We start from the raw sequence: 16,007 nt of genomic DNA on the forward strand, positions 1-16,007 counted from the left end.
TAAACAAAGCATTGTCAAAGCTGCAGCATAGGCTACCCACAAGACGGCTAACCTCTAAAACTTATTCCTGGAAGATCCAATATACTTAAACTATTCCAAGGCATTCAAGAGGCTATTGACAACACATATAAATTTAACAAGAAAAAAAAGAAGTCAAAACAGTCTACTATCACAGGCTCCTGACTCCCTCCTCCAGAACCAACTGGAGAAACAATAAAAGCAAGCAGGAAACTTCAATGTGCACAATGAGAAAACCCCAGGAAGAGTGGTGGACATCTTGAATTGGTCTTGGGAGAAAGTGGGTGGCTTCAGCCTAAGGCAGAAGGCAGCTAGACGCAGCAATAGACACAGCAGTCAGAAAACAGGCTGGAGGAGAGGTTTTTAAATTTTGCCCTTGTTTCCCTCCAGGGGGTAGCCTCAGGACACAATCCTGGCAACTTCACTGCCAGAATCAATAGCAGTAGCAGCTCAACACCAGATTGGCACCTCTGCATTCTAGTGTGGGAAAGTGAGGAAAACATGCAGACAGACCCATGTCCCTCAAGAATTCACTCTTCCTCTCCTCCTCCTCCAAACCCACAGGGCTAGTGAATCATAACCTCAGGAGACTATCCCTTAATGGTGCTCTTTCCCCAAGGGTTTAAGAGTGAAGCTCTGAATAGAGGCAGGCAGCAGAAAGGATCAAGAGTAATTCTTTAGTCCGTGAGGCTAGAACTCTCTCCTCAGAAGGGTTTCACAGGAGTTACACAGATTGGAACCTGATGCTCAGCCTTCCCCAATAGATATTATCAGAGAAGCTGCCAAATCAACTAGACTTCCAAAGAGTATAACTACTGTAAAAGTAATACATCCAACTTGACATGTAGTATGCAGCATGTGACACAAAATTACTGAAAAGGTCAATTCAATAATTTAAAATATGCATAGTAAGTATATACAAGAAGATAAGGGGAAATATTAGAATATAAAACAAAAACAAGATACAAAGGAAAATAACAGATATTAAAAACATAATAGCCGACCTAAAAGACCCAGTATAAGAGATCAAAGTAGGATAGATACAACCAATGAATGATCACTAAGCTGAAAGAGTCCATTGAGGAACTCTCCCAGAGAAGAAAGAAGGTGTCCACACTAGAAGGGCAGAGGTGCTCACCTGAGAAGATGGAAGTAAAAGTGCCAATTTCTGAATAACAAAAGTCCCAGAAATAGAGAGAAAAATAAAATGGAAAGAAAGAAATAATCAACACAGATTTCACAATTTAAAAAATGAAAGAACACCATAGATTGAAAGGGCAATCTATGATAACACAGAGCTAAAATCTGTACACAATCGGAACGATCTGGCCAGGTTAGGAGGAGGAGGAGACAGAGGCCGGGAGGATATAGTAGCATACCAGAAGATTCAAATATTGATAGCCTTTCAAAATCAGCAAGAATAAATTAACATGGGTACAGCTGTGAGTAACAGAGTAACAAAAATAGGAAGCATAACTTCTAAATCAGCAAAACAAATTTAATGTAGCCCACAAAAAAAGTCTAAAATTTAAAATATGAAAAATGCAGAAAACAGTCCCTATTAGAACAAGAATTATCATACTTATAGGTGGATTAAATAAAAACTTATTAAAAGATATTGACTGTTATATTAGATTGAAAAACAAAAGCAAAATATAATAATATGCTATTTAAAAGATACATTTAAAATTTTACAGAAGGTTTAAAATAAGAAGATGGAAAAATACACCAAGAAAATATGAACCAAAAGAAATCTGGGAAAGCAATCTTAATATCTGAGAAAATTTAATGTAAATATACATATATTATATGTATCTATAAATATACTACAAATATATATATAAAACATGTACATATTATATATTAACACAAATAGAGACAGAGCAGAACATCAGAAAGCGTGTGTGTGTGTATGTGTATATATACACATATATGTACACACACACAAACATATACATATGTAGGGAAGAAAAAATGAAATATTTACCAACATATTTAGAAAGCTAAATACTTTTTAAATACTATTGATTTAACTGAATATAATAGCATTAACTGTATATAATAATATTAACTGAATATAATAGTATTCAGTTAAATCAAATGTAAGATCTATAGACTTCTAAAAATAATGTGAACTCAGGAAAAGTCAAAGAGAAAAAAATGACCAATTGGTTGTAAAAAAAAGTTTTCAAAAAAAAGAAAAGATTAAAAAATAGTTGTATAGACTGAAGAAAATGTACAATTTTTCACAAGCAAATTAAACTTTACAATATACTGACCAAATCAACCTAACTATATATAATTTTCTTTCTGATGTATTGTCAATCACTGTACTGAATCCATTAATAGAAATAAATTGTACAATCTAGATTACAACTGACAATGGTACACAAGGATATATCAAGAACATATAAATAAAAACCAAATGACTCATGAATATGTAATTCATTTATGCAATGCTAGATGTTCATATACTTCTTGGTTTGTACGTTTTCTGCAGAATAACATGATTTCACCACCTCAATATACTGCAAACTCCTGATTCAACGGGAACTGTAATTATTTATAACCACTGTATATAACCAAAATAGAAAACACTTCAAAAATTATCTAAAGCTCTCTTATCCAATGTAACCCAGAATTATGCAAGTCAATTTCCTAGTACTTTCTTGAGTGTCTTAAAATATCGTATGAAAATGAAGGAAAACTGTAGGTGGCATTTTTTAATATAGATTTACGGAGTACAATGCGATAGATTGATATCTGTATATACTGTGCAATGATTAAATTAAGCTAATTAACATATCTATCACCTTGCATACTATATACTGATCATTTTCTTTGGTGAGAACATTAAAATCTACTCTCTTAGTAATTTTCAAGTATGTATTACGTCATCAACTACAGCCACCATGTAGTACCATAGACCTCCAGAATTTATTCTTCCCATCTAACTTTCAGTGATATTTCTCATAAAAAACAGCAAGGACACTGCTTCTTTCCAACATAACCATTACAATACAGATTATTTTTTATTTGGAAGGTTTACTAATTATTGACTTGTGCATGCAAAAGAACTAATGAAATTTTCTTTAAATATTTAAAGTAATACAATAAAGTTTCCTTTTTCTCTTGTAATACACATTTTCGTAATTTAAAAAGTAGCTAAACTCACATTTTCCATTGTAATATCATTAGAGGCATTCATGAGATTCACACTTTTGTCAACAGCTACAATCCCAACTATGGAGTCAGGCTGTGTCACAGAGATCCTAAGCGAGACTTTCTCAGATGGTTCAGCCTTTGCTTTACTCCAATATAGCTTTATCTAAGAAGGAGACAAAGCAGGATTAAGTTATTTCACTTTTTTAAAACATATTCTTGACAATAGCAGATCAGTGGCTCAAAATATAGCAGATTCTACATTTGCCTTGGCCCAGGGATAATTCTAAAACTATACATAACCCTTCTCTAGGGAAAGGAATAAAAAACTACTCCTACAGTGTTTGCAAGTCATAAAACTTCTCACAGTGGTATCAATCTGAATTATTCTTCAATTCTGTATATTTTTTCTTTCCTTTCTCTATCTCCCACCCCTCAGATCCCAACCAGTGCTGAGTAGAAGACAGCACTGTCTAACACACCTGAGGAAGGCCAGTATCCAAAAGGAGAAACACAGAAACTGCAGATGCCTACATGTTGGTGATGTGAACTTAGGAGTGAATTCAACGAGAGCTCCCGGGGGACTCATAGAACCACCTGGACTGCGGGTGAGGGAAGGCCTTTCCAAGGAAGGGGGTGGTTAGAGCAAATACTAATCAGGACCCCATGCTCTGTGTCTAAACTTCCTCACCATTATCCTCATGAAAGCATGGTCGTGGACCTACTAATACTTTATAAAGAGCAACAGTCATCACATGACTGCTGAATCAAATGTCATGAGGCCCCTTCCTACTGGGAATTGTCTTTCTTTTTTTATTTTTTATTTTTTTCTGGGCAACATGGCAAAACCTTGTCTCTACCAAAAATATATAAATTAGCCAGTCTCATGACCTACTCTCAAAAAATAAATAAAAAAATTTTTTTAAAAGTACAGATCACTACTGTTACTTCCCAAATACTTTAATAATTAAAGGCAAAAAAAATGGAAGAACCATACTCTGCCTATCACTATTTAAAGCAATAGTTTTTTACATAAGAGACTGAGAAGGCAGCAGTTGTTAGTGAGTGACAGCAATGGCTCATTCTGATGTACATGGGGTGACTCTATCAGGTTTCTTCAGAGCTGGGATCCAAAGGGATTTCCTACTCAAGCTGGTCACTTGAGGTTATAAAAGGCACTGGTGCACTTGGAGACCAGACTCCACGCAGATCCTCACATGCAAGGTAATCAAGCTTATTGAAAAGTTGCCCTGGGCTAGTGTCCAGCTAATTAAATAGATAGTGAAAGTCCAGCTGTGCTTCTACATATTATCCTAGAGGGCCTACCTCCTTCCCACACCCTTTATATCACTGCAATATCAACACCACATCAACACTATGTTACCGCTGGAATTTCAGCCCTGAACAACATTTATTCAACCATTTGAAAAATTCTGAAATGGCTTCATGATCTGAGTTAAAATCTTAAAGACCAGAACCAAATCTTACAAATAGACTACCAATACCCAATAACTCCATATGTGAAAATATATATGTAATGCTAAATATTAAAACATTTAACCATAGTTCTAGAAATGGAATAATAAAAATTTCTAACCAATTTGTATTAATGATACTTTTCTAAAGAAATATTACATTTCTCAGACTTCACTAATATAAAGTTTTCTTTTAAACATCATTACCTTAAATCTTACCTTATTTTTAAAAACAAGCTGAACAGGAATTTTTAGAACATCATTTATAATTTCCCCATCATCTTCAATATAATACACAATTATACAGGCTTTTGGAGTCCAAGAATTTTCTGGGGTTAAAGAGAAGATTGTCGAATTTTGTTTGCCTACAGCCACCAACTGTCCCCTGGATACTACCTGAAAAGAATAGTAGATGGGTTTAATTTATTGCTAACCCTAGTAAGATCTCAACTGAAGCTACATTAATCATAATTGTATGCATACACACAAATTCTTGACTTAAGTCAGCTTCAGAGTCTTTTTGAATGCAGGAAAGTCTCTCTGACAAACACAGAGAACATACACTGAGAAACAGAAAATTATAAGATTAAAGTAATACTGATTGGAGCAACAGTAACTTCATAGTTAAGAATCTAATTTTGATTGGAAGAAATACAAGGCACTATTGGGAAAGTTGGATTAGCAAAATTCCATGGTCATCGATAGTACTTTTTATTTTCTTTTTTGTTTTTCTTATATTTCATAATTTTCTACAATGAATATGTATTGTTTATCAAATAGAAATTTAAAATTTAAACATAATATAATATTTAATTATCTATTTTAAATGGGAAATGCAAATATAGGTGAAGAAATAAAAAAGGCTTTTTTTTTATTGCAATATAAAAAAGACAAGCTAAAAAGGTATGAGGCTGGGTTATAAAAATTAGTAAGTTTAGTGTGGATATAAGGCAGACACCATTTAAGATGATTCTCAACCTAAATGCCCATCAAAGGTACACTGAATAAAGAAAATGTGGTACATATACATGATGGAATACTATGCAACTATAAAAAAGAATAAGATCATGCCCTCTGCAGGAACATGGATGAAGCTGGAGGTCATTATCCTTAGCAAATTAAGTCAAGAACAGAAAACCATATACCACATGTTCTCACTTGTAAGTGGGAGCTAATTGATGAGAACACATGGACACACAGAGGGGAACAACAGACACTGGGGCCTATGGAAGGGTGGAGGTTAAGAGGGAGAGGATCAGGAAAAACAACTAATGAGTACTAGGCTTAATACCTGGGTGACGAAATGATCTGTACAGCAAAACCCCATGACATGAGTTTAGCTATATAACAAACCTGCACATGTACCCCTGAACTTAAAAATGAAAAAATAGATGATTCTACAGTAGATCATCAATTTAGATTCTGTAAGAGATTACCATATAGCTTAACTCCTTCAATTGCTTGTTGCCACGAACCACCAATTCAAAAGGCAGTCCCACCTAGAAAAAAAACTTTAATTAATATGTACATGTCAAAAGCAAAAGAGTCTGATTATATTGTAATTATCAAGTGAATTGTAAGCATTACCTTTATATTTTCATCTCTTGTTTTTAGTTGGATGTATGTCTTACTAGGAGACTTAAACAGACTATGAACTGCCATGCTACTTTTACTACCAAGAAAATAGGCCTATAATAAAAGAAAAGGGAGCCGTAAATATTCACCCTTAGTAACACCTTGAGAAAAGACGCTACCTGCTGAACAATTAGTAAAGACCAAATTCATTTTCAACTGTTTTTATGTGAGAAAAATACATTCATGACATTGGATTCTCATCATTTTATGGCTTATACTGTAAAGAAACTGATAGCTTTAAAACACAGGAAAGGAATATATATATATGTGCATATACATATATATATTTTTTCCTCTTTCGTTTCGGTTCCTGCAAAAAAAAAAATTCAAATGACTGACCTCAAACCCTAGACTGGGGGTTTGAGGAACTTCTCCATCATATCTTCACATTGCTATATTTTACTGTGCTCTTCAAAATGAACTTACAAGGAAAAGTTTAGTGTAACATTCAGCCACTGTCATTAAATTGCTTTAACACTCTCCCCATTTTTCTAAATAGAAACGTATCCACTTCCTGTGCACTTTCAGGTCTGACAGGTTGAGTGCCTACCACAAGATTACAACTGTAACGATGTTGTAGTGACACAATAATGGGAAACAGATGGCACCTTCAACTGTAGTTCACTGGAATCCTCCAGGATTGGGAATTCAATCTTAAAAATTCCATTTTGGGGGACAGTATAATTTATCTTCTGCACAGCTTCCATTTTCTGATTTCCATTGATAGGTCTGCCCCAGTTCTCAGTAGAGTTTGCCTGCGTCACTGTTATGACTACATTATTTCTTCTTTCTTCAAGAGTCAGTTGGTTGCCATCAGCACGGGTTACCTTCACCTAATGGTGAAAACAAAACATCTTTAAAATGCAAAGGATTTGAGTACAATTGAACACAGTTTCCATCTGCAGTATTCTCATGAAACTGAACTCTCAAAAATTATTGGTAGCACTATAATATCCAGATTCAGTGGCCTCTCTCTGGGAGGGATCCAACATCACCGATTACTCCCTTGTTAATATTATGGATTCCCTTACCTTCCACAGCTCCAAAACAACCCCCTGACTTCCTACCTCTCTTTCTGCATCCTCTCAGTGTCCTTTCCAGTTTCCCCTTCCTCTTTCCAAATGTGGGAATTTGGGGCAGGTGTTCTCTCTTCCTCCAAGGTCTCAGCAGTCCTATGGCTTAGCTTGTTATCTCTGCGATTATACCCTGAATCCAAAATTCCTAGCCTCACCTTGCTCTGGAGCTCTTGCCCAACATCTCCAATTACCTGCAGGAAATTTCTACTTGGATATCCTAGTCACCTCAAATTCACACATGCAAAATGGCAACCACATCATTTTCCTATTTTTGCTAACATCACGATTCTGCAAGACTTTACATTTCTGGATTTTCCCTCCCTCTCCCCACCCACAAAATCCAATGAACACCAAGTCCTATCTTCTGTCTTCCATCCTCTCCACTCCCACAGCCACCACCACAAGGCTGCCCATCCACTCACTCCTGTATTACTGCCATCCTCCTGCACACAGCCTGAGCAGTCTCCCCCAAACACTACCTGAGTGCACCCTGAACTTGCCAGCCAGAGCTCACCTTCCTATCTCACTTATCTTGCTCCCCACCTCCCACTCCCATGCCCAAGCATTTAAAACCCAACTAGTCTTTTAAAAAACAGTTTATAGCATCCTCTTTCATAAAGCATCCCATAGAAACCCCCGTGCCTATCCCACAGCCAGCTCTCCCTCCCTGAACTCCCGTGGTTTCACTCACCTCATTCAGAAATTTCCATTTGCAGCCTCAATTTTTTTTAACTTACCTTTTCAGTCTAAATTGTTAAGACCACTGAAATCAGAAACTACCTGAAACTTTTACTGACCCATTCAGCAAGTGACCCCTTCTCTCTTTAAACCAGAGGTCAACCAACTACTGCAAGCTGATAGGCCAATCCAGTATGTTTGTAAACGAAGTTTTACTGGAGCATATTCCACTCTTGCTTATGTATAAATTAGCTATGGCTGCTTTCACACTACACTGGCAAAGCTGAGTATCTGTGACAAAGACCACATGGCCACAAAGCTGAAAATATCTACTATCTAGCCCTTTGCAGAAAAAGTTTGCCAACCCCTGCTTTAAATCCCTGCAGAAATTAATTAGTAACACTTATCTTAATCTACCATGAGTTATAGCTGTGTATATGTTTTCCTGTCACCATCACAAATATGTGAGCTCGAGGGTAGGGACTAAGCCCTTCTTAGCTCCACAGCCCTGCCCAGCACCATGCCTTGCTCATTGCTAAAATTCACGCAATTAATGTGATAATTCAACATTATCAAAAAAAAAATGAGATCTGCTGGTAATTTTTTAATGTAACATCTTTGCCAAAACAAAAATCAATCATTATAAAAACCAAATTGAAATTGAAATTTTTGACTACCATCTAATTCTTTCAATTAAATAATAAAGGCTTCAGTGTAGCAATCCACATCTAACATAAATTGCTTGTAAAAAAAATACATTTTCAAAAAAATATTTTTATTGTTGAAAACAACTTTTTTAGAAAAATTAGACAAAAGTCATTTGGAAACAAATCTACATGCCCCACATATCTAAAGAGACAAAGTTATATACTTTTTGGCTTAAATTTTTAGAAAAGCACTGAAAATATTATTTCCCACTCTATTTCATTAAGCTGAACTTACTGCTATGGACTAGAAATAAATATACCAACTTACAGTGGCTGTGAAGTTGAGAGATGGCTTCAAGACAGTAGCATAATCAAAAAATTCAATAATATAATCATGTTGCTTGAAGAACACATTAGTGCTTGCATTTCTTGAGATACCTTTTTTTGGAAATTACAAACTTAGAAAGCAAAAGTAATGTTTCACCAAAAGCTTCTATCCATCAAATTTCTCCATCTAACCTACTACCAAAATGGTTTAAAATATCAGGGTACATAAGCCTCATTCCCATATTGGCTTTGACACTAAGAGCATCACATGGTTCTCTTATGTTCTCTGTGGATCCCTTCTAAGCACCATTGCTGCCATTCTACCACAATGACATGTACACCAGCAGCAAATTAAGGTCAATGAAAGAATAGTCTTTTGCTCCTTCAGGGATTGCTTAAAGCTACCGAAATAGTAACAGAAAGGTCCAAGAAACTAACCCTTATTTTCTTATTACTGTCTAGGAGCAGCTGAGATTTCAACAATTTTAAAAAGAAGGTAGCCAGCTGAAAATGTAAGCCTTTCCATGTAGTTTTCAGGGGGAAGGAATAGAAATGGAAAAAAATTACAAAGAGCAATCACATGTGGTTGAAGTAGAGACTTTCATAGAAAATAAGGTCCCCCATTATAAAATCATCCTGCAAGTTAGACTAACAGTCATAACAATTTCAACATTAAATAGCATTTTAGAAAGTCAATATGCTCCCAAATGAAAGTGCCAGTTACAATAAGAAAGATGATGAAGTAGTGTCACATATATAGTTTTACCTTCACTTTAACGTCTACAAACCTGTAAGTGATTCTGTTACTGTGGCTAAAATTTCTACCGGTCCAGGAGAAGACAGATCTATGTGTTCAGAAAGTCCATTTGAAAAATCCATTACATTTTTCATCTCTTCATCATTAAAAGAGAAATTTGCCGATCCATTTATCTGTTTTGTTTAAAAGTTCAGTATTATTTTTTATTTTAGCAATTCGAATTTTAGAAATAACACTCAGACTAAGTCACAACAATATGATAGCTCTGGTACCATTTTAATCACTATAAATTGGGTAAATTCTCACTTATTCAATGCTGGAAACCTCTTGATTTTCTTACACTTAACTTTTTGTTAACTCAGTACTAAATCTTATTTCTAGAAAAACTACATATATTTTTCCCCATTACAAGTCATAAAATGTCTGCAAAAGTTACCTTAAATGTTTTTGTAATAATTTTCTTCTCTCCCCAAAAGGATAAAGGTAAAAACGTAAGTGTTACGTCTCCTTTCACTGGCTTCCCATATGTATACCTGAATAATTATAAACATAGTCTTTTTTACATATCAACTTGATATTGTCAGAACACAATAAAAATACTACTTTCAATAGCATATATTTTAGCAATTCAACATTTTTAAAAATTACATTGGGCCAGACATGGTGGCTGACAGCTGTAATCCCAACACTTTGGGAGGCTGAGGCAGGAGGATCACAAGGTCTGGAGTTCAACACCAGCCTGGCTAAGATGGTGAAACCCCATCTCTCCTAAAGATACAAAAATTAGCTGGGCCTGGTGGCAGGTGTCTTATATTCCCAGCTACTTGGAAGGCTGAAGCAGAGAACTGCTTAAAAACAGGAGGCAGATGCTGCAATAAGCCGAGATCGTGCCACTGCATTCCAGCTTGGGCAACAGAGTGAGACTCTGTCTCAAAAAATTAAATAAATAAAAAACAAATGGTGATATTTGAAATTAAGTTTCCAAAATAGGAAGACTTTCAACTATGTACCTTAAAACAGCTCTTAACACACACTCTGACCATCTGAAAGACTCCAGGAGAAAACCTGATCATAATTGGGAGTGACAGTTTCCTGTCCAAAGATTTTTTAAATATTATGTAAATCTTTCACTCCTAGAAATCCGGACTAGCCCATTAACTGCATGCCCATGAAACTTTGCGCTGTAGAAGATTTTTATATTTCAGCGGAAATTGCAATCACCATGGTCTATTCCTGCATGTTCCGATATTAGCCAGGAAGGTTTATTAGACCACAGATTCTGGAGCACCAAATGTGCTCATTGCTGTCAAAAATTGATTTTTTGCAGAAAAATTTAAAATAATAATTTTTTAAATCCATAGTACCAAACTTGGTGTTTTGTTTTGTGTGTGTGTGTGTGTGTGTGTGTGTGTGTGTGTGTTTGAGACAGAGTCTCACTCTGTCACCCAGGCTGGAATGCAGTGGCTCACGCAACCTCTCAGCTCACTGTAACCTCCACCTCCGGGGTTCAAGATATTCTCCTGCCTCAGCCTCCCGAATAGCTGGGATGACAAGCACACACCACCAGACCCAGCAAATTTTGTGGGTTTTTTTTTTTTTTTTTTTTTTTTGAGACAGAGGAGTCTCACTCTGTTGCCCAGGCTAGAGTGCAATGGCCCAATCCTGGCTCACTGCAACCTCTGCCTCCCGGGTTCAAGTGATTCTCCTGCCTCAGCCTCCTGAGTAGCTGGGATTACAGGTGTCTGCCACCACACCCAGGTAATTTTTGTATTTTCAGTAGAAATGGAGTTTCACCATATTAGCCAGACTCGTCTAAATCTCTGACTTCAAGTGATCCACCCACCTTGGCCTCCCAAAGTGCTGGGATTATAGGCACAAGCCAGTGTGCCCGGCCCAAACATAGCTTTTTGAGTCAAACATCATTCTATTTTACTTTTCTATGTATTAATTTTATCCTCTCTCATGATAGGAAAGTCTCTTCATGTGAAGAAGAGGCAATACATTTTACTGCCAGAAAGCCTTTTTTAAATGTATTTCCTGGGTTGTTTCTATCCCTATTGTGAAATGTGAGCCAGAGATGGAAGTCAATTTTGTTCCGCAGTCTATAAATCATAGCAATAAACTGCTGCTTCCTGAATCCATTAACTGAACACAGAAACAGCCCCTCATCTAGATCAACTCAACTTAAAATATAGCATTTTCCAAACTAAGAAGAAAAAAATAATAAAATCCACCTTCAAATGCACCATACTTCCAAACAAAAACAGTAAAGTTAGTAAAAACCCGTTAGCAACCATAATATCAAATTCACCCATTCCAGAACTTTGAAACCTGATCCTACTTGTATCATGCTAAAGATTAAATAAAAGCAAAATTAGAATGCCAGGATATTGTATCTTAACTGAGTTATATCACATGATAGTATATGGATCTTTATAATCCAAATATAATTTAAAGTACTCTCAGACACAAAAATTTTTAATTTTGACTTCAATGTGAAGCAGATTTAGTTTTCCAAACACCAAGCTGGCTATAATAATTATAAAACAAAGATACAATTATTGTCCTAATAGAACCTGGAAGCATTTGGGATAAGTTAATCATTCAGAAAATAAAAGTTTGGCTAATTTTTAAAAAGCAAATCAGGCCGGGAGTGGTGGAGCACGCCTGTGGTCCCAGCATTTGAGGAGACCAAGGCAGGAGGATTGTGTGAGGCCAGGAATTCAAGACCAGCCTGGGGAAAATGACAAGACCCCCATAGTTATAAAGGACAAAGAGTTAGCCAGGCATGGTGGCTCGCACCTATAGCCCTAGCTACTTGGGAAGCTGAGGTGAGAAGATTGCTTGAGCCCAGGAGTTTGGGGATGCAGTAAGCTATGACTGCACCACTGCACTCCAGCCTGCAAGAGAGTGAGACTTCATCACTTTAAAAATAAATAAATAAATAGATAAATAATAAAAAGCAAATCAAAATATTCTAGGATGGTATCATTAACAAAACAAGGAATTTTTTTTCTCTGAAAGCAGCCATAGCACAAAAAGGGACAAAAAGCTTATAAAGCAATACCTTGCCTTCCGATCAGTGGTAAACGAAAAAAAAAAAGAAAAGAAAAGAAAAAGAAAACATAAAATAAAAACCCAAAAGGAGAGGCTTTGGAGAACTTCCAGAGAGCTGAAAACACGGAGGTTCCTGGAGGGCAGCGTGCACAGCTCAGAGACGGCATGGAAGCTCCATGTTGCTTCCCACATGGCTCACCCTACGCATCTCTTCCAGCTCTTCATCTCTATCCATCATAACATCCTTTGTAATAAGCTAGTAAAGTGTTTTCCTGAGTTCTGTGAGCAGCTCCAGCAAATGAGTCAAACCCAAAGAGAAGCTAGTGGGAACTCCAATTTGCAGCCAATCAGTCAGAAGTATAGGTGACAACCTACTACTTATGGATGGCATCTGAAGTGGGGACAGTCTTGGAGCAAGTCATCTATGATCTGATGCTGTGTCCCAGTAGATAGTGTCAGACTTGAATTGAACTACAGGACACCCAATGGGGAGAAATCCTTACCCGATTCTTCATGACCAGAGGTCACAGAAGTCTTCTGTGTTGATTGTTGAATGAGAAAATAAGATAAACTGAATTTCTTTTTTCCTATATCCACAGAACTCCAAATACTAGACTTTTGGTTTGGTTTGAAGACCTTTGCTGTGCTACATACAGCTTAGAGCTGAAATCTTAAGGGTCATATTGCTTATCTATTTATTCTATCCTTTTTCCTTGAGACAGAGTCTCTATCGCCCAGGCTGGAGTGCAATGGTGCAATCTCGGCTCACTGTAACTTCCACCTCCCAGGTTCAAGCAATTCTCATGCCTCACCCTCCCGAATAGCTGGGAGTGTGCCACCACGCCCGGCTAATTTTTGTATTTTTAGTAGAGATGGGGTTTTGCCATGTTGGTCAGGCTGGCCTCAAACTCCTGACCTCAAGTGATCCACTCTTCTTATCCTCCCAAAGTCCTGAAATTACAGGCATGAGCCACTGTGCCTGGCCTATTTTTTCTTTCAATAGGTACATATTAGATACCTACTCCACGGCTAGCCCTGTAGTAGGCACCAAGTTGCAGCAGTGCACAAGTCACAGAGCCACCTTCAGAAAGGTAGACGAGCAAATAGCAGCACCATGTGACTAGTGTTATGAGGGGCATAAAAAGCGTTGAAGGCAAGTAGTAAGTCTTGAAATAGCCTATGTAATGGCATACTGGTCAGAAAAAAGTGTTTTGAATTTTTAGAAGCTAAAGTAAAATTTGAGAGCAGAGTTTGGGACAGTAGAGAATGGGCCGGAGTAGAGAAAGGTGGAATGTTTCAAAAGACATGAATCCAGAAAAGAGCCCTGCAAGATAAACTAAAGAATCTGAACTTCACTCTCAAGGCAATAGTCTGAAAGTTTTCACACAAAAAGAGTGATAAAATCAAATTTGCCTTTCAGTAAGAGAAACAAGAAACTTGATAGCACGCCCAGAAAAGATTGGACGAGGTAAAGCCTGAGTCAGGAAAAACATTTAAGAAACTGCAACAGTAGGTGAGGAGGGAGAGATGATGCTGGCCTGAATCAAGGAAGTGGCTACGGAGAAAAATGGATGGATTTGAGAGAGAGTAAGGAGCTAGAATCAAAAGCTGTGGATGGTGATCGGCTATGGGGATTGAGGGAATGGGGAGAATGCAGCTGATGGGAAGCTAACCCAAAGGTGGTACAGTCTACCAAGAGAGATATAAGAGAACAATCAGGTTTGGGGAAAGATTATTTGTTTGCTTTAAAGTACCTGTGGGATCTTCTATAGGGACCTACCAAAAAAGAGAACGAGGAAGAGGAGGAGGAGGAGGAGGAAGGAAGAAAGAAGAAGAAGGAGGAGGAAGAGGATAGAGAAGGGAGGAAGGAGGAGGAGGAAGGAGGAAGAAAGAAGAAGCAGGAGGAGAGGAAGGAGAAGAAGGAAGAAAGAAGGAAGAGGGAAGAAGAAGAAGTAGAAGGAGGAGGAGGAGGGAAATAAATAAAAGCACCTGTGAGAAATGTCTAGCAGGCAGTGACATAGCAGTGTCTGAACCCCAAGAAAGAAATGTGCGGCTGGAGATGTGATATCATCAGTTATAAGCAGTAGCAGAAGACCTAGGCATGGAGGAAAAAAAATCTGAGTAATGTATAGAGAAAGAAGAGAACCAAAGTAGAGCTCTAAGAAAGAACTTTTCTTATTCTTCATTTTTTTAGGAAAAAAAAAAGAAATTGGGTCTTGCTTTATTGCCCAGACTGGAGTGCAGTGGCACAATCAAAGCTCTTGCAGCGTCAAGTGATCTTCCTGCCTCAGCGTCATGAGTAGCTTGGACCACAAACGTCCACTACCATGCTCAGCTATTTTTTTTTTTTTTTTTTTTTTTTAGAGACAGGGTCTCACTATGATGCCCAGGCTGGTATCAAAGTCCTGGCCTCAAGTAATCCTCCCACCTCAGCCTCTCAAAGCACTGGGATTGCAGGAATGAGCCATTGCACCAGCCTTGAAACAAGAACTTTTAAAGATGGACAGAGGGAGTTACCTGCAAGAGTCTCAAAGGAGTAGCCAAAGAGAAAGAAGGAAAACCGGAAAATAAATGAGAGTGGACAACAATGTCATAAGCTGCAAAGAAAAAGTTGTAAAAAAAAAAAAAAACTAAAAAAAAAACCTTAAAATCTACACACAAGATTAAGCAAGATGTCTTTGCAACCATGGTGAAAGCAATTTCAATGGCATGGTGAAGGTGACAGGCTGATTGCAGGTGAATGAAGAATGAACAGAATATGAAGAAGTGGAAATGAAATTCTAACTGGCTGTGAAGACGAGGTGAGAGATGGGGCAGCAGCTGGAAGGCGGCGTGGAGGTAAGGAAGGGTTTGTTTCTTTTAATAACACAAACGACTAAACACAGAGTGAAGATCCTACCAAAGAACAAAAGGTTAAAGATACCAAATGGAAGAAATCAAGACACAGGTAAAAGAGGAAGCAGGATTGTGATTCTCCTGATTCAGGAGACGGTGTCCAAGGCCCAAGTGGAGGAATTCGCTTCTGAAGGAAAAAGAGGTGTTGCTTTCATCATGACAGGCACAGTCAGGATGATGAGGAGGGCCTACCTTTTCTGGAGCACTATTTATAGAATAGTACATGCCAGTATGTGCACGCCAAGTTGTATAGACTGATAAAAGACTTCCTGCTGGTCAA

General features: G+C 37.4%; 1 protein-coding gene across 1 annotated transcript in view; it reads right to left on the reverse strand.

Moving 5' to 3' along the window:
• The window catches only part of CD109 (CD109 molecule), a 140,020-nt gene that overhangs the window by 57,873 nt on the left and 66,140 nt on the right, over positions 1-16,007 (reverse strand). Inside the window, exons 8-15 of the mRNA XM_032275500.1 lie at positions 10,212-10,308; positions 9,807-9,948; positions 9,020-9,129; positions 6,899-7,123; positions 6,243-6,344; positions 6,092-6,154; positions 4,875-5,051; positions 3,194-3,346 (exon numbers count right to left, since the gene is read on the reverse strand). Coding sequence (XP_032131391.1) covers positions 3,194-3,346; positions 4,875-5,051; positions 6,092-6,154; positions 6,243-6,344; positions 6,899-7,123; positions 9,020-9,129; positions 9,807-9,948; positions 10,212-10,308 — 1,069 coding nt within the window. The remainder of the gene's footprint in view (positions 1-3,193; positions 3,347-4,874; positions 5,052-6,091; positions 6,155-6,242; positions 6,345-6,898; positions 7,124-9,019; positions 9,130-9,806; positions 9,949-10,211; positions 10,309-16,007) is intronic.

Source organism: Sapajus apella, unplaced genomic scaffold (assembly GCF_009761245.1).
Source record: "Sapajus apella isolate SASKATOON/1434 unplaced genomic scaffold, GSC_monkey_1.0 scaffold6, whole genome shotgun sequence".
Taxonomy (NCBI): Eukaryota; Metazoa; Chordata; class Mammalia; order Primates; family Cebidae; genus Sapajus; species Sapajus apella.